The sequence below is a fragment of the Silurus aristotelis genome (genome assembly GCF_946808225.1).
Source record: "Silurus aristotelis genome assembly, chromosome: 25".
Taxonomy (NCBI): domain Eukaryota; kingdom Metazoa; phylum Chordata; class Actinopteri; order Siluriformes; family Siluridae; genus Silurus; species Silurus aristotelis.
The window spans coordinates 17236490-17256227 of NC_139598.1; the positions used below are offsets into that span (position 1 = coordinate 17236490).

General features: G+C 39.8%; 1 protein-coding gene across 3 annotated transcripts in view; it reads left to right on the forward strand.

Annotated features, from left to right (window-relative positions):
• The window catches only part of csmd3a (CUB and Sushi multiple domains 3a), a 245184-nt gene that overhangs the window by 163312 nt on the left and 62134 nt on the right, over positions 1-19738 (forward strand). For all 3 annotated transcript variants that reach the window (XM_083529477.1, XM_083529478.1, XM_083529479.1), the window contains 8 exons: positions 1654-1758; positions 1966-2084; positions 3231-3300; positions 7123-7239; positions 8097-8306; positions 10492-10680; positions 13060-13237; positions 17749-17894. In XM_083529477.1, coding sequence (XP_083385603.1) covers positions 1654-1758; positions 1966-2084; positions 3231-3300; positions 7123-7239; positions 8097-8306; positions 10492-10680; positions 13060-13237; positions 17749-17894 — 1134 coding nt within the window. The remainder of the gene's footprint in view (positions 1-1653; positions 1759-1965; positions 2085-3230; positions 3301-7122; positions 7240-8096; positions 8307-10491; positions 10681-13059; positions 13238-17748; positions 17895-19738) is intronic.

The following is a 19738-nucleotide window of genomic DNA, read 5'->3' on the forward strand; positions in this document are numbered from 1 at the left end:
TCAGTAAGCCTTTAAAAATATTTTTTTTGTATTTCATTCATTGTAAAATGTGAATGTTTGGTTTGTATCTTTTGCAGTTTATCAGTAAAGGTTTTTCAAAATGCATTTTTTCCTTATATAAAAAAAGAGTTGAATAAAGTATAGCAATGTAATCAATAACTCAGGGTCGTGCTATAATAATAAATTAATTTATAATGTGCTAGTGTTCTGACGTGGGTTTACTGGTGTCACTGTGCAGATAAATACAGTAGTAGTATAGCATAGTGTTTTACCATAACGGCACACTTTTCTTCTCATAGTACCTCAGTAGCAGGTCATCAGGGCCAGCAAAGTGATTCTCTATCAAAATCATTGACTTACTGAGGTTTTTTTCTTATTCAGGATGTTTTCTAAAACTGTCCGTGACCTTCTGATGTTTACGAACTGTATTTGCTTTCAAAGTTTGTTCAGAGCTGATGCTAATGTATCCCCTCACGTCTGATGTTGAGGATTCTTTCAGTGGTACCTCGAAGCCGAGTCATCATTTCCCTGAAGAAAGACAGAATATCTTAAGAGTTGCAACTTAATTAACATACAGACGAGATGCAGGTTGGATGGAGAAATATAGACGTATCGGCAGAATACAGATCATGCGTTAAATTTATATGAATACCGATTCGAAAGCCAGACGTGGTGTGTCTTTCTTTCTTATTTACTTTCTTTCTTTATTTTAGTCTCTCAATTAAAGCAAAATGACTTGCATGGTTTTGTGTTTAGATTTGAAATTTGCAATGCAGCTGTTGGAGTTAACTCCTGGTTGTATTCTTCTGTTGAGTTTTATGGGCGTGGCTAAATCTACATCAGCTGTGTCGTGAACGAACGTAGTTTGTAGCTGTTTATTAACCAAATTATTTTATTTCAGAAAAGTTTTTTTTGTACTGTGGAGCTAGGCCACGTCTCGAATAGAGCTTAACCGATTATTCGGCACTGCTAGTTGATTGCTATCTGCAAAAATCCGCAACGATAGTTTTTCCAGGTAGCGTCCTTTGCTAGAGCAGCAGAGAAGGTTCATTGTCATTACGAGAGCGGCCACTAGAGTGTTCGTTTTTTTATAACTAATCGCTATATAATATTTATTAATTATAATAAAAAGTTTATTAATTATATAATTCGATTTATTTATATAATTACAAATTATATTATTTCATTTAGCACATCATAATGCTAAATAGCACTTTTCATAATTCAGTACTGTTATTTTCTGGGTATTTTTATAAATAAAATTGAGTACTATTTTACATCAGTTGATTAGTCGGTTCGGACCTAGCTATCGTTATCAGAAAAAATCCACTATCGGTCGCCCTCTAGTGTTGATATATGATATTTTTACGATACAAAGGGATCATTGGAACGCATCTGCATTGTCATTTGGACAATACCTTCATATACAGTATTTATTGTATTACTGATTTGTTTACGGGTATTGTATTGTATTACTGATATGACTTTTGGTTTACTGATATTGTAAAATCAGTTCGAAAAAATTTTGCATTAATGTTTTATCGCTGACAGGTTTGACACAACCGAGACATTCTGTCTAACGTCAACATCGTATGAAGTCCTCAAAGGCTCATGTGCAACATGTTAAATGTATTTGTTTCGTGTTGTTTTCAGGAATCACCATCCCACCGCTTCTGAACAGCACATCCAACAACCTGTACCTAACGTTTCAGACTGACATGAGCGTCTCAGGGGCGGGGTTTCACCTGGAGTACGCAGGTATGCCTTAAAATTTTTTTTAAGGCATATGCCTCAGGTATGCCTGCTTTAATTCTTTCTAAGAATTCCTAGAGATTTTCTGGGATGGTGACAATAATGCAGCATCGCTCAAATGAATCAACAAATTCTTTTAAGCAATGGTGTGATTTTTTTCTGGGGTTTTTTTTTGACTGCCTGACAAGTGAAGAGAGTTTCCTGTGTCCTAAGCGATAGGTTTGGACTCCTGTCCGGAGCCGCAGACTCCCAGCAACGGCATGAAGATTGGCGAGCGGTATATCGTCGGGGACGTCGTTTCCTTCCAGTGCGAGCAGGGATACACGCTGAAGGTGGGCACAAAGTCACAAAGCTGGTTTCTGTTTTGTTTTTTTTACCATACCGCATTTATTATGCACATATTCTCTCACGTATTGTCAATATTTATAGGATCTATTAAAATAAATCTGCTCTGCTGATGTGAAGCAGATGAACGTGGGGCAGAAGGTCGAGCGTCGTCCCAGATACGTAGGATGGTGGAGGCGGGAGAGCGCTTTTTTTTTTCACTGTGATGATAATGAGAGCTGCTTTGATTTGTATTTATTAGAAACGAATGAACAAGACATTTATTTTGGAATGTCTTGCACAGCGTCTCATTGGTTCTCGTGTTTACAGGACGGATAAGAGAATTTCACATTTTTATCTTACCATACATTTTAAATAAATCAATAATAATAATATACAATATTGTTCTATATATGCTTATAACCAGACCTTCTTCTGGAAAAATGTTCCACTAGATGTTGTGGAGATTTTTTTGGAGATCCATTTGGCCACAAGGGTGTTTTTCAGGTACTGATGTAAATGAGGTGGGGAAGCCTGGGGGATGAGATCAGAGCTCTATAGCAGGAGATCTTCCACATACATCCAACCCATGTAAAGCAGATCTTCATGGAGCTGACTGTATACACAGGGGTATTGTCATGGTTGACATGGTCTCCTAGTTCAAGTGAAGGGAAATGCTACAGCATTTAAAGACGTTCTATACAATTGTGTGCCTTCAAGTTTGTGGTAACAGTTTGGGGAAGATCCACATATGGCTGGAAAAGGCAGGTGTCCCAATGCTTGATGGATGGACGGACGGACGGACGGACGGACGGACGGACAGACAGACAGATTTGTTTGTGTTTTAGATTTAATATGAACTTTTCTAAAGATATGATCTACATAAATGTTCTACTGATTTCAGCAGACTTCCATCCTTCAATCCACCACTTAATACGTTCCTGCGGGATTTTAACGATGTTCCTCTTGTAAAAAGAAATACGAATATATCGTATATATTTCGTTACACCCCTTACTTATATTTATATATATGTTTTCTGCTATTTGTCCTTTGTGTGTTTTATTACACATTTGTGTACACATTGTGTTTCCTTCATTGAACACTGATTCCTTTGTCTTTGTGAACCTCAACACTTCTTTCGATTTGTATGCAGGGAAGTGGGTATATAACGTGCATGCCAGGACCCGTCAGGAGATGGAACTACCCGGCACCTCTCTGTCTCGGTAAGCTCCAATTTTTACTTTTTCTACTTTTCAAGAACATTTTCATGTCTGGCATCTCGCAGGGTCGCACTCCGAAACTCACGCAGCCCTTTGAAACCTGACTACACTCTTTCCTGGTCTTTCTGTATTATTTGTGGAGGGTTTTTTTTGGTTACTGCCCCAATTTTTTGAAGTTTTTATTACAGCTGTCTAAGCTCCAGACGAACCTCGTGTCGTGTTTCCTTTATCGCCTTTCTTTTATCGGTGAAGCTTTCTACAGGAAACATCGTGTTCCTTTACATCCTTTTCACTCAGTGCTTGTTCATTTGAAAAATGGGGATTAGCGACGTTAGGGCTGCCCTTTATGCTCGAATCAATTAGCGTCACAGTCGCTTTGTCGAAATTTTACTTTTCCGCGTCTCTCCGAGTTTCCTGCCGCGGTGCTGTGAGGTGATGAGTTCGCGTCAGGATGAAGACAATCACTTTTCCGCATTAAAGAAACCCACCAGCTGTCACATTTCTAGCATAAACAAAAAAAGTAAATAAAACACTACAGCTTTGTTGAATTCTCACTCCTGATTGGTTGATTGAAGGTTGATTGATTTTGTATAACAGCAGCTTTGACATCTACACCATAGATAGATAGATAGATAATGTGCTCTAAACAGATGTGTGTGTGTTTAGTTTAGTTAAAGTCTACTGTACATGTTCTGACATGAGAGTGAATTTCAGATTGATCCTGTGTGAATGTGCAGTTCGGTGTTCGCTATTGACAAATCAATTCAGCTGCACCACCAAAAATCATTACAAAGAAACACAAGCGTAAGCACACAAACATCCACATGAAATACACTTCAACACTGTGGAAACTCCCTCACACTGGAAACTCCCATACACTCTCACACACTGGAAACTCCCACACACAGACACTCCTACATTCATAAACTCCAACACTCAGACACCCCTACACATAGACACTCATATACTCCAACACTTCTTCTCTCTTACACTCAGACACTCCCACACTCAGACACTAGACACTCCTATACACAGACGCTCAGACATTCCCACATTCAGACGCTCATATACACAGACACTCCTATACACAGACACTCCAGACACTTCTATACACAGACACTCCAGACACTCCTATACACAACCACTCCTATACACAGACACTCCTATACACAGACACTCCAGACACTCCTATACACAGACACTCCTATACACAGACACTCCTATACACAGACACTCCTATACACAGACACTCCTATACACAGACACTCCTATACACAGACACTCCTATACACAGACACTCCTATACACAGACACTCCTATACACAGACACTCCTATACACAGACACTCCTATACACAGACACTCCTATACACAGACACTCCAGACACTCCTATACACAGACACTCCTATACACAGACACTCCAGACACTCCTATACACAGACACTCCTATACACAGACACTCCTATACACAGACACTCCAGACACTCCTATACACAGACACTCTTATACACAGACACTCCTATACACAGACACTCCTATACACAGACACTCCTATACACAGACACTCCTATACACAGACACTCCTATACACAGACACTCCTATACACAGACACTCCTATACACAGACACTCCTATACACAGACACTCCTATACACAGACACTCCTATACACAGACACTCCTATACACAGACACTCCTATACACAGACACTCCAGACACTCCTATACACAGACACTCCTATACACAGACACTCCAGACACTCCTATACACAGACACTCCTATACACAGACACTCCTATACACAGACACTCCAGACACTCCTATACACAGACACTCCTATACACAGACACTCCTATACACAGACACTCCTATACACAGACACTCCTATACACAACCACTCCTATACACAACCACTCCTATACACAACCACTCCTATACACAGACACTCCTATACACAGACACTCCTATACACAGACACTCCTATACACAGACACTCCTATACACAGACACTCCTATACACAGACACTCCTATACACAGACACTCCTATACACAGACACTCCTATACACAGACACTCCTATACACAGACACTCCTATACACAGACACTCCTATACACAGACACTCCTATACACAGACACTCCAGACACTCCTATACACAGACACTCCTATACACAACCACTCCTATACACAGACACTCCTATACACAGACACTCCTATACACAGACACTCCTATACACAGACACTCCTATACACAGACACTCCTATACACAGACACTCCTATACACAGACACTCCTATACACAGACACTCCAGACACTCCTATACACAGACACTCCTATACACAGACACTCCAGACACTCCTATACACAGACACTCCTATACACAGACACTCCTATACACAGACACTCCTATACACAGACACTCCTATACACAGACACTCCTATACACAGACACTCCTATACACAACCACTCCTATACACAGACACTCCTATACACAGACACTCCTATACACAGACACTCCTATACACAGACACTCCTATACACAACCACTCCTATACACAGACACTCCTATACACAGACACTCCAGACACTCCTATACACAGACACTCCTATACACAGACACTCCTATACACAGACACTCCTATACACAGACACTCCTATACACAGACACTCCTATACACAGACACTCCTATACACAGACACTCCTATACACAGACACTCCTATACACAGACACTCCTATACACAACCACTCCTATACACAACCACTCCTATACACAACCACTCCTATACACAACCACTCCTATACACAGACACTCCTATACACAGACACTCCAGACACTCCTATACACAACCACTCCTATACACAACCACTCCTATACACAGACACTCCTATACACAGACACTCCTATACACAGACACTCCTATACACAGACACTCCTATACACAGACACTCCTATACACAGACACTCCTATACACAGACACTCCTATACACAGACAGTCCTATACACAGACAGTCCTATACACAGACAGTCCTATACACAGACACTCCTATACACAGACACTCCTATACACAGACACTCCTATACACAGACACTCCTATACACAGACACTCCTATACACAGACACTCCTATACACAGACACTCCTATACACAGACACTCCTATACACAGACAGTCCTATACACAGACACTCCTATACACAGACACTCCTATACACAGACACTCCTATACACAGACACTCCTATACACAGACACTCCTATACACAGACACTCCTATACACAGACACTCCTATACACAGACGCTCAGTCAGTCTTACCTTTGGACACTTTGACAGCTGGACATGTGGACACTCAAATATTCACATCATGAAAGCAAATCGTCCTGTGCTGCAGCGCTCATCTGAGAATTCATTAAGAAATGTCTTATGTAAGATAAAGCTGATCGTTTTCTGACCCTGAAAATTATGTTTTCCCTTCACACTTTTTGAATGAGTGCTATTACACATTATGAAAGAGACGTTCACTGTAGGAGGACGAAGCAATAAGAGGGGCTTTGGACCTGCAAATGAGTCGACTGTACATCAGCCAAAAAAAATGATACCATCATATACCTTTTTTTGCCTTTTTATATTAGTGTCTACTGCATGCCTCTCTACAGGCATCATGGAAGAAGATGTTCATTCAGTGATTATTAAAGGAAGGGGTCTCATGTTGTTTACTTCACTCTCTCAGTGTGTTTAGATGAGGTTCAGTGATGCGTGTGTGTGTGTGTGTGTGTGTGTGTGTGTGTGTGTGTGTGTGTGTGTGTGTGTGTGTTCTTTCTGTAGCCGAGTGTGGAGGTTCTTTCTCTGACATGACCGGAGTCATCCTAAGTCCCGGTTTTCCTGGAAATTACCCCAGTGGCCTTGACTGCATCTGGACCGTGCGACTTCCTGTCGGATTCGGTTTGTGTTTCACAGCTTCACTTCGACTCACAGCAATGTGTCTGTGTCTCTACTATATTTATTATCTCTCCTTCTCTCCTTTCTCATTCTCATTTTCTCTCTCTTTTCTTTTTCATTCTCTCCTTTCAAATTCTCATTCTCTCCTTTCCCATTCTCTCCCTCTGTCTCCCTTTTTTCTTCTCATTTTCCTCTCTCTTCTTTTTTTCTCATCTTGTTCTCTTTGCTTTTTTCTTTTCTTTCTCTCTCCTCTTCTCTTTTTTTTCTTTCCTGTGTCCTATTAATCTCTGCTCAACTGTCTCTTTCTTCCTTTCTTTTCTCAGTTTAATTTTCTTTCTCCTCTCATTTTAATCTCTCTTTCTTTTTTTTTTCCTTCCTCTTCTCCTTATCGCTTCCACTTTCTCCCTCTCATCTCATTCTCTTTTCTTATTACCCTTTCTTCCTGTTTCTCTTTCTTTACTCCTTCTCGTATCTTTTTTCTTCTAAATCTCTACTCGCATTTCTCTTTATTTTATCCCTCCTTCCTTCCTTCCTTCCTTCCTTCCTTCCTTCCTTCCTTCCTTCCTTCCTTCCTTTCTCATTCTCATTTTCTCTCTTCTTCTCTCTTTTTAATATCCCTTTTTAAATTCCTTTCTTTTTTCTACCTTTCTCCCTACTTTCCTCTCTTTTTCTCCAGAGGAGCTTCTGTAGTTTAAATAGTTCTGAAGAAGTTAATGCTGTTAATGCTCAGGATTGTTCTGGCAGCAAAAGCGAGATCAACACAATGTGTATATGTACAGTATAAAATGCTCAGAACTGCTGAAGTGTGCGCCCCAGTATCATTTCCTCTTCTGACACTGTCCTTCATTTCTGTCCTCCAGGGATTCACCTGCAGTTCCTGAATTTCTCCACTGAGGCCGTACACGACTATCTGGAGGTTCGAAGTGGGAGTTCCGACTCAGGCACCGTGATCGATAGGTTCAGCGGCTCCGTCGTTCCCGATTCGCTTTTCAGCACCACCCACGAGACGAGCTTCATCTTCCATAGCGACTACTCACAGAACAAAGCCGGTTTCCACATCGTCTACGACAGTAAGGGGTTCCACAGGTCACAATTAGACTTTTACGTTCAAAAAGATTCAGAATTTCCCTTTTGGTGAGATTCTTCAGTAGGGTTTATGTGCCGATTTATAATCTAAAAGAGATTATTAACCGTTTACATGAACGTTCTGCATACTGTGCACTATGGAGAATGAATAACATATAGGGAGACACTTTCTGACCAAAGTTTGTGGACTCCTGACCATAAGGTTCCTATGGGTTTTTTGAAAACTGCATTCCACAGTGAGTCCCCATTTTCTGTTATAATAAGCTTTATTCTTCTAGGAAGATGTTCCACTAGATTTTGTGGAGGCTCATTTAGCCACAAGGGTGTGAGTGAAGTCTGGTACTGATGTAGGTGAGGTGAGGAGGTGTGGGGTGCAATCAGCGTTCACTTTCTCAAAAGGTGATCAATAGGTTTGGAGCTTTAAAGCAGGAGATCTTTTACTCCAACCCATGTAAGCAGATCTGGTTGTGCACAGGGGGATTGTCATGCTGGTACAGGTTTTGGTCTCCTTGTGCAAGTGAAGGGAAAATTTTATTCTGCAGCATCAAAAGACGTTTTATTCAACTTTGGGGATTCAGTTTGGCGAAAAAAAAGATAAGTCATGTTTCCCATTACTTTTGTCCATATAATGCATCAATATATGTATATATAAAAAAAGCAAGGGATTTTGAATCGCAGTGCTGCGTCTCTAAATTGATCGTCCTCCAGTTTTCAGCGACGCTCGTCATCATTTTCAAATTTCAAATTGAATAAAATCCTCCGTCTCAGCACGAAACACCGTCCTCAACCTTTGGCTCAGCAGGAAACATCTTGCCTTTCAATCTGTCCTCTTTTACTGCCAGCGTGTTTTTAAAATGTGACATTTTTGAAGAGGAGAATATGAAAATTCTGCAGTGTGCCACAGTGTGTTTTTTTTTTCATAAAGCTTCAGATACATTTTAAAAAGGGACGCATAAATAGTAACAATGGGTATCGTTTATTACCAGGTGGTAACTATTGAACTCGTTATGAGGGGTTGCTAGCATTTGCTAGCATAATACACCAACTAGGCGGATAAGTGTCTCCAGACAAATAGCAGTTAATGACAAGATTCTGGTCATATCTCCACACTGTGGTCAAGCTCATTTACGTAGCTACCTGTAGCTACTGCACTTCATACACAATAGTCCAGGTTGGTGTTCATGCACTCAGGTGGAGACTCGACTCATTCTATAGAGTGTTAGCAGTACGATACTGGTATTGAGGATAAGCAGACTGTTTTTGAGACTCTGGTGTACTGGTATTGAGACAAAGACATACTTATTTGTGACTTAACTGCACTGGTGTTGAGACTGTGACATATATGTGTTGATACTGGTTTCTGACATTTTGCTGTACTGGTATTTAGACTCAGATCTTTTGGTTTGTTGAATCACGGAGACACTGGACTTTAAGACTCGTCTGTACTGGTATTTAAACTGTGTTTTTAAAACTAGCTTTACTGTCATTGAGACTAATATGTACATTTTGGCTCACTGTACTTTTGCTCACTAACAATTTTATGTTGTTGGATAAAACCCAAATTATCCAAATGGGTCCTCATTCTCTAATATCAATTCGGCGGACCTAGTACCCTCATTCCTAACCTCCAAAGTTCAAAACGTTGGATTTTATCTTGATAGTAGTCTTGAGCTAGACAAACAAATCACTAGCATTGTTAACACCAGCTTCTATCACCTACGCTGGTTGGAAAAAGTCAAAACATTTTCAAATCAACATCTGTTCCACGATCTCACCTACAACGGAGGGGTGATCGAGCTTTCACAGTGGGGCTAATCTGTGGAATAACCAACCACTACATATCAGAACTGCTCCTACACTGGCTGCATTCAAATCTAATTTTTCTCCTGTGCTATCAATTTTTCATTATTCCATTCGTGTTTTATTTCTTGCTTTTGACTTTATGTACAGCTCTTTGCCCAGCACCTTTTTTTGTGACTCAGCTGCACTGGTATTTATTTCAATGTATTCAGGTTTTTTGTTGTGACTCAACTGCACTGGTCTTAAGACTTAAAAATACTGCTTTTTGAGACTGTACTGGTATTAAGACTCAGATGTGCAGTAATTGTCAGATGATTGTGAGTCAAGGTGATGAGTCTCTGACACCATAAATTTCTGTTAACTCTACAGCTTATGAGCTTCAGCGCTGCCCAGACCCGAGGCCCTTCAGAAACGGGCAGGTGATGGGCACGGATTTCGGCGTGGGCATGACTATCTGGTTCCAGTGTGATACGGGATATACGCTTCTGGGCCAGGCCTCACTCACCTGCCTGCATGGAATCAGCAGGAACTGGAATCACCCTGTTCCTCGCTGTGAAGGTAAGCACCAAAATCCTTCACTGGATCTCGCTTGCTTATAAGTTTTTGAAGTCTTTTTTGCTTTCGTGTATATATTTTGTTCTACATTTCAGCCAGATGTACAGGAGGAATCTTTCTGAGTTGTCTGTTGCCTGGAAACCTAATTAGCGAGGTTAGAAAAAGTGTCGAAAATAATTTGGTAACACTTTCTGTGAAGTCCATATCTATAATTACTCTCTATATATGCTGTTCACCCTGGCCTTCTATTTGTCCAGCGCTCATTTGAAGCTTTTTCCACTCATCAGCGAAGGATGATGTCAGACACGGGTTACAAAAAAAAGATCAGATTAAGACTGAATAGTGTTTAATGGAGCTGCTGGTCAACACTATAAATATTATCTGGTAGCCTCAGGAACACGAATCTCACCCACAGCTGCATTTGCAGAAGACGTTAGAAGACAAGAAAAATCAGGTTATGTTCCCTTGAATAAAGGAGCTACTGTTTAACCAGTTCTACAGTCTATTTATTAACGCTTTTACTGAGAATTTTCATCATCACAAGCGTAGCACAGCATTTGTTTTCTCTCAGTGACTGCATGCAAGTGTGAATAAATGATGTCCATATACAATGTGCAAGTGTTAAGTCAGTTATTTAAAAAAAAAACACCAGGATTTGTCTAATCATCCTGGAAATATTTTATTTATATACTTTTATGTAGTAAAGTTATGTTTGAAAGCAGATAAAGCACATTTATCTCCACACCAACTGCTAGCAAAGATTCAGAGTTTAAGCGTATGCTAAATCCGTTTGCCAAATTGTGAGAAAGCACGAGTGTGACCTTGTTGCACAGGGGTCTCCGACTGATAACGCTGGCTAAATGTGGTCACGCTACAACAGAAAAATCACATCGATTTATTTTTTATATATTTTTTTGAGGAAGTATTGAATTATGCAAGGTGGCTGATTCCAAAAAACTTTGTTTTTTTTTAACCACATTGTAGAATTCTGATTTTATAACATTGACCAAATACTGTACCACACTAATAAAAAGCAATAAACAATAAAACAGAAAATCTTTATTAGACTATAATTCAACATTGCAATTTTCCGAGCCACCATCGAAAATATATCAGATATGCGAATTTTTTTTCTTACTTTCTTAGCTTTTTCTTTATTTTATTAATTTTACAATCTATTATTTTTGTGAAGATTTAAAACGTTATTATTGAATTAATTTATTCATTTTCTCTTCTATAATTTGTATTTTTTTACGTCACTTATTCCTACCTAAATGTAGACTTTTTATCTAATTGTTTATTTCATTAATTTGACATCTTTTAATCTTTCAATCAAAATGTAAATGTAATTATTTGTTTATTTGTACGCTTTTGTTTGTTTATTTGTTGTATTAATTTAACATCTATGATTTCGTTTTAAAATTTTGTATAAAATCTTTTTTTTTTTATTACATTTACAATAATTTTTTATTTTATTACTATTTATTTATAACTTCGTTTGTAACTCTGCTTTTGCTGGTAAAACATAAAACCTTTTTTTTTGACTTTTCTGAGAATCTACAAAACTCACTAATGATAGCAGTGAAACTGCACTTGATTACAGATGCTCACACTTCCATGTTGTTCTTTAGGAACCGTCACAGTTTATACTGAAAATGTTACAGCCCCGGCTTGTAAACATTTATTGATCATTTGACATTTAGCATTAGCACATGGACAAGGCTTTGGAAAGACGCTAGTCTGAAAAACGAGTGCCAATATTTATAAACACGGAGTAATGAGACATAATAAGATCGCTAACTAGGAACAGGTGCAGCTGATTCTGAACGTGGCACTTTGCTAACTGGAATCTTCTTTGACAGGTGCTAGTTTGCACGTTTTATTTCTGAATGCGTAGCAACGGCGGGGAAAGTCTTCACGCTGATCCCCACAAACTGACAGTGTTCTCAAGCATTCGGTACATGCTTGATCTGATTTCTTGACATGTGATTGTTAGGAAGGCGTGAAACCCAGCAGTTAGCTTGGTCACACTGGTGCTAGAACCCCACTAGCTGACATTTAGGACTCGAACGGTGCTTATTTTTCTGTGTAGGCACTGCCTGGCTAAACAAAAGCTGGAGAGAGGTGCAGTTTCTTCTCTGCATGCTTTGTGTTAGCGCGTCCCACACTACAGTATTTATTGTGAGCCTCTGACCTTTAAAAAAAAATAGAAAGAAAAAAACAACAAACTGAAACTCCTGAGTGCACTTTTTTGAACCCTCAGCAGGGCTTTGGACATGGAGTTAAAAGAAAACGGTGGTGTTTACAAGGCTATAGGAACAGAAGAAAGTCTCTGGTGTAAATGGCATTTTTGTGCTCTTTTGTTTTCTACTGCTTTCTCAGCACTTTGTGGTGGAAATCTTACCGCTTTGGAGGGCACCATCTACTCTCCAGGTCACCCAGATGATTACCCAAACCTGAAGGACTGCACTTGGACCATCAGGGTCCCACCAGGAAATGGCATCTACATCAACTTTACTGTCCTGAACACCGAGCCTATTTACGACTACATCACTGTGTGGTAAGACACATTTTATTATTGTTTAAAACTTACATGTAACAAGGTATGTTCCATTAATCAAGATAATCTTTCTTCAGTTTAACAAGATAGTTCCTGTTCAGTGATATGTTAGTTCTTGTTCCATGAAACAATGTAGTTCCAGTATATCCTGTTCCATGTAACTGATAGAACCCAATGTTTAATTGCAAAGTTGTTCATATTATAAATAGTTGTACATCTTCATTTAGAAACTGCACATATTTCCCAAGCCCTTCTTCACATTCATATTTATCAACCGCACACTTCCCATCAGGCAATTAACATCCCGGTGCCTGAGGACGGTTGTGCAATTTTCCAGCTGACTGCAATCCTCCATCTTCAGTCCTGTCATCGAATTAGCCAAATGCACTTTCACTAAAATCAGACTTAGCAGCCGCATCATCTTTATTCCAAAAGAGGCAGACATCATCAAAGGTCTCGGCTCGACAAAAATAACCACCACGAACACAGATCCTTGGCAACCACTCGCTTTTTTAAATGCAGCAAAAAAGAAGCATGATCTGGTTTTTAAATCACCATGGGCTCAGACCATCACTTTAAGATTGACATGATGTAATCGATAGCTTGGATGAGGGACAGAATATTTGCTGCAAATGGAAAAAAAAAAGTTCTGGGCCATCAGTTGTCATTATAAAACACTAGAAGTGCATAGCATAATATTGTATCTACCGAGATGAGGCCACTAAGGTGTCTTGAACATGTGTTTATTGACCCAGATTGAGATGATTTGTGACGATTACCATCATGGAAGTAGCAATTACAAGATGACAAAAAGGAATAGATGTGGTTACCAAAGATGCTCAGATTTACCATGCTGTGGCATTCGAAGGTGCTTGATTGGTATTAGGAGGTTCAGTGTTTAATCAATGTAGGCCCAAGCATTTCCTTTAAGCATTCTTCATGCTATTCCCCAAACCATTATTGTAGCACCACCACTAGGTTTATAGATTTCTTGAAAACACTCCCCAGACTGTTGTACCCCCATCGCTAATCTGAACTAGGGGTGCACAATTTTCCATGGGAATTAATGGGAATAAACAGGGAACTTACAAATCTTGCAGGTTAATTCTGGGTAAAACAATATTGCCCACAGCATTATACCCCCAGCACCAGCCTGAATTGCTGGCATAATGTAAGTTGGATTTACACAAGATCCATACTATAGTGAAGTGAATAACAGTGATGATCTCTTCATCATGACACCTGTTAGTGGGTTTATATATTTTTTAGGTAGCAAGTGAACATTTTGTCCTCAAAGTTGGTGTGTTAGAAGCAGGAAAAATGGGCGAGCGTAAGGATTTGGGCAAGTTTGACAAATTGTGACGTCTAGACGGCTGGGTCCGAGCATCTCCAAAACTGCAGCTCTTGTGGAATTTTCTATCAGTATCTATCAAAAGTGATGTGAGGAAGGAACAGTGGTAAACCGGCGACAGGGTCGTGGGCGGCCGAGGCTCATTGATGCAGTGAGGAGCGAAGGCTGGGGCATGTGGTCCGATCCAACAGACGAGCTCCTGTAGCTCAAACAACTGAAGAAGTTAAAGCTGTTGATGCTCGACTGGTCAGGACTGTTTTAACAGCAAAAGGGGGGCCAACACAATATTAGGCAGGCGGTCATAATGTTATATTTGATCTGTGGCTATTCTAAGGGTATTCCAGGAATACAAATTAGCAACAAGTAGAACTAGACTAAGCATCCTGGCTGCCCCCACTGGCATTGAATTTAACTTCAATTTATCTGCATCTGGCTTTTAAAGAAGTGAAAAAGAGAGAGTTTTGTGAGATAAAAAGACTGGAGTGAGAAAATGGTATTGATATAGCTACCATATCTCGACTTTAGGGCATCACCCTGTTGTTGATTATTTTTCTAAAAACAGCACAACACATTGGGGTTATGCTTCTCTTTTTTAAGTAACCACCACACGTCTTCTCCAAAACCATGCCTGTCAGGAGGGGAATAAATGATCGGACAAATAATTACAGTTCTCTACGATGTGCTACGTACAAATTGATTAATGCAGCCGTCAAATTCAGGGGTCTTTAAGGATAAGTCATGCATCAGTGCAGAGGTTTATTGGATCACCAGCAAGAGATGAAATCAACTGTATTTTTGGGGGGGAACTAGGAGAAATTTGTGCCTACGTACTGTCAGAATGAAGAAAATTTATATATTTTTTTTGTTCTAGTGTCGAGACACTTCAAGAGCAATGGACCTAACGTTAATGACATCTCCGCTAGTCGTTGCCATGGCAGCAGTGAAGTGAAGGAACTTAACCTGTAAAAGCTCACATGGACCTTTGGAGCTTAGAATAAATGTTATTTTTTGTAAGTCTTCTAATTCTGAGAAGCGTTTTTCAAGCTGTGCTATGCGTATGCTCTTAAAATGCACATGTTTATGCTACTCGGAAGTCATTATTCCGCGTGGATCTCGGATTGTGGGGAGTTCAAATCCAAGCATAACCAAGCTGCCAATGCTGGGCCCTCGATCAAGGCTTCTCACTCTCAATCGCTTAAAGCATGCACATGTTGACTTAAATCATCAGGACACCAAACACCGCTCGATTTGAGACTTGGCACACAAGTAAAACATTTTAAAATGTTTAGGGATTAAAAATTCCTTTTTTTTTCTTTTTTATGTCTGAGTAAAGAAAGGATGACGCAAATAATTGTGTTGCACCTTTTATATTTATTTATTTATTTATACTTTAATAAAAGTGGTCAAACAATAATTGTGCTCTGCGTTAATCTTGTGTTAATTAAATAATATAAAATATGTTAGTTTTACATTATTTTAAAGAAGTGAGACGACCTCGTAAGATTGAGGCTAATCCAAGTGTGTTTACGGTTTATTTCCTCTCTCTTTGTCTTTCGCTCATGTTTCCGTTTATTTTTATTTTTTTCTTAAGCAGAATAACAGTCCTACATCCGCATACACGGGTTCTGAATAGTGCGCGAGGAACGATTTTTTTTGTTGCATGAACGTTTGCGCTAATGCGTCGGCGTCTAATGCGAGGCAGATGTTCACGCTGTAGCGCATTAGTGCGCCTGCAAATTGAATTAAAAGGATTCTTATGTGGCATGTGCTGCGTTCACATGGCAACATTTCAAACCCTTCATTTATGATCACTTCGGCTTGGGCAGGAAGGGGGACAAGCGATGAGAAGACTGAAAAGCCAAGCATCAAGTGGGAGAAAGAGCCATGGTTTTGGAAATGGCATATGTTGGCAGGGATATGGGCATGTTTTTAATGTCTGGTCTTTAAGTAGGAAGAAGGAAGTTGGTGTGCTTCTGGAAACGTTAATGCGTATTTGATTAACTTAAATAAATGACACTCTTCCAGGTTTAGAGTCTCAGAACCTCACCAGTGAGGCCTAATTTGACATTAGGGCTCATTCTCAGACTCTTCAGACCCTCTGCTAACCCCTCACACACCATCAGTGGTGAAGTAGACAAACCATGCGGTGGAGTTGAAGTTGAGATGCACTCTGTAAAATATTACTCCAGTTTTTAACTTGAGTAAAAGTACAAAAGTATTTTCTTTCAAATGTACTTAAGTATGGATAAAAGTTTGTGGACATTCCACCTTAAGACCCCATTTGCAGTTATAATGAGCTCCACTCCTCTGGGAAGATGTTCCACTAGATTTTGTGTGGATTCATACAAGGTGTTAGTAAAGTCAGGTACTGATGTAGGTGAAGTGAGGAGGCCTGGGGTGCAGTCAGCATTCACATTTATTCAGTTTTATAGGGTTGAAGTCTACAGCAGAAGATCTTTCACAACCTATGTAAAGTACATTTTCACGGAGCTGAATGGAGCTTTGTGAACAGTGACGTTGTCATGCTGGAACAGGTTTTGGGTTACTCAACAATGGTCATATGGGTTATGATACTATAAAATGTATTCTTTTGGACTTTCTGGTTTGTTTAGCTGAAATTGGCAGGGGCATTGCCATGAAGTTTTGGGTTTTGGGGTTTTTTTGGGGTTTTTGAGGGTTTTGGGTCTCCTAGTTTAATTGAAGAGAAAATTCCAAGCTAGAGCATCCAATTGTGTGCCTTTAGCAGTTTGAGGAAGAACAACGTCGTATGGCTGGATAAATCAGGTGTCCCAATACTTTTGTCCATAATACGTATTTGCAATTTTCCGTAAATATGTTTGTGGTTTATAAATGCATGTCAGTTGTTCTAAATGCGTTATGAAGAAGCTTTAAATCCTGTTGAAGATACAGTCCCACACAAAAATGGTGTTGTTTATAGAGGTAGTGCATCAAAAGAGTACAAGAAGCGAAGAAAACTGCATCGTTTTGATAAATGTTGTGAATGTTTCTTTAAAATATCTATCCTGTCAATGTATGTGAATAATTTAATACACCACCTCTGCACTGGTTCGGGCATTTATTAGCTTACTGTCATTGTGATTTCTCTAAACAAGAATATTAGCTTGTTACTTTATCATACAATGAATTTTTCATGCCGTAGGGACGGCCCGGACCAGACCTCCCCTCAACTGGGTCAGTTCAGCGGCAGCTCGCTTCAGGAAGCCGTCTCCAGCACCTCCAACCACATCCTGCTCAAGTTCCACAGCGACTTCAGCACCAGCGGCTTCTTCACTCTGCTTTATCACTGTGAGCTCCGTTTCCTTCTTTCCATGTCTCACATTCTCATCTTCTCCTGACCCGACACCTGCACCTGCGTCTTATAGGCTCCATGAAATAGCAGATGCTCTCAAATTCTTTGGTTTAATGTTCAAAACTTAACACAGTGCAATTCAGAGATGTTTAGCAAAATACATATAGCTGGGGTGGGAGGGGTGCACAAACTATTGACTATTTAAAATCAATAAATCTGTCTGTCTGTCTGTCTGTCTGTCTGTCTGTCTGTCTGTCTGTCTTTCAATCCACTGATCGATCTATCTATCTATCTATCTATCTATCTATCTATCTATCTATCTATCTATCTATCTATCTATCTATCTGTCTGTCTGTCTGTCTGTCTGTCTGTCTGTCTGTCTGTCTGTCTGTCTGTCTGTCTGTCTGTCTGTCTGTCTATAAATCCACTGATCGATCTGTCTGTCTGTCTGTCTGTCTGTCTGTCTGTCTGTCTAAAAGGTATATTTTGGAAGGAATCTTTGGTTCTCTGTGCTTTTTCTGACCTCACTGCACTTTGTGTGGTTTTATTACAGTAACTGGTTAAACTTTGGTTTTGTGTTTTATTAATTTAATAAAAAAAAAAAAAGGCTGATGAGGGGATGAGGATTTCGAACAGTGATTTCAGGATGTTTTTCTGTAACATCCCAACACAGTGTTTTTATTTCTCACCAAGGCCCACAAAAGAAATCGTAATAAAGCCGCAAAGCTACACGTGTCCACGTGTCAGGAAACCGCAGCTTAAAAAAACGTGCAGAAAGCAGTAACACGAGCTTAGAGAAATTGCACAGTAGTGAAGAATCTGTGAGCGTTTGGGAACTCAGCACTAATGTAGTATACAAATTATTTGCTTTTACGAGCCTGTACCGGAATCTGAAAACATATAACAGTGATTTGTTCTCTTCATCTCATTTTCACGAGGAGACACGGAGCAACTCGTAAAACTCGCAGGACCGAAAGCGCCTTCCTAACCCTCTCGAGATCTCCGAGACGGACTCGGGGAGAGCTCGGAAACAGGCAATTACTCGCTCACATGCCAATATTCTCATCAAATAAGCACTTGAATGGCAGATTTCATTCCCGGATCCATAGAACGAAGAACAGGAGTGTTACGAGAAAGGAAGAAATAAATAAAAAAAAGTTAAGTAGTGAAGAAAACAGAAAAATGGTGCTGTGGGAATGGCAACATTTCATTTTATTATCTTTTAAATTTGTAATGAGCTTTGCATTGCGAGCTCGTTATTGCGATTCCCTGCTTGCTGTCGTGGTTTATGTGTAAAGTTCGAACGCATCAGCACAATCAGCGCTAACGATTTCTCTTTTCTTTCCCTGTGGGGGGGGGGGGGGGGGACACAAGCTGGTGACAAGTATCTCATTTCTTTTGCCGTTATTTATTTTTTAGATTTTTATAATTATATAATTCTTGAAATCTTCCTGGTTTTGTACTGAAATGAAAAAAACACTCGAACGATCGCAAAAAGTCGAATGACATTTACGGGATTTTCCAGTCGTTCTTTACCATATACAATGATCTCATTTATACATCTGAGCAGGTGAAGGTTAGGGGCCTTGCTTAAGGGCCCAACACTGGCAGCTTAGTGGTGCTGTGATTGGAACTCGCACCCTTCTGATCAGAAGAATCTACTCCGTAAAAAGTCTATTTTAATGAAGTAAAAGTAAATAGTGCTTTTTTGAGTCGCATTGAAGACTCGTTTCATGAAGGACTCACTAATAGCGTTCTCTTTGTGCTTTCTGAGCATTTTAACCCTAAATCATGGCTCCTAAAATGGTTAAAAATGCTTCCACCTTCTTGTTTAGTACCG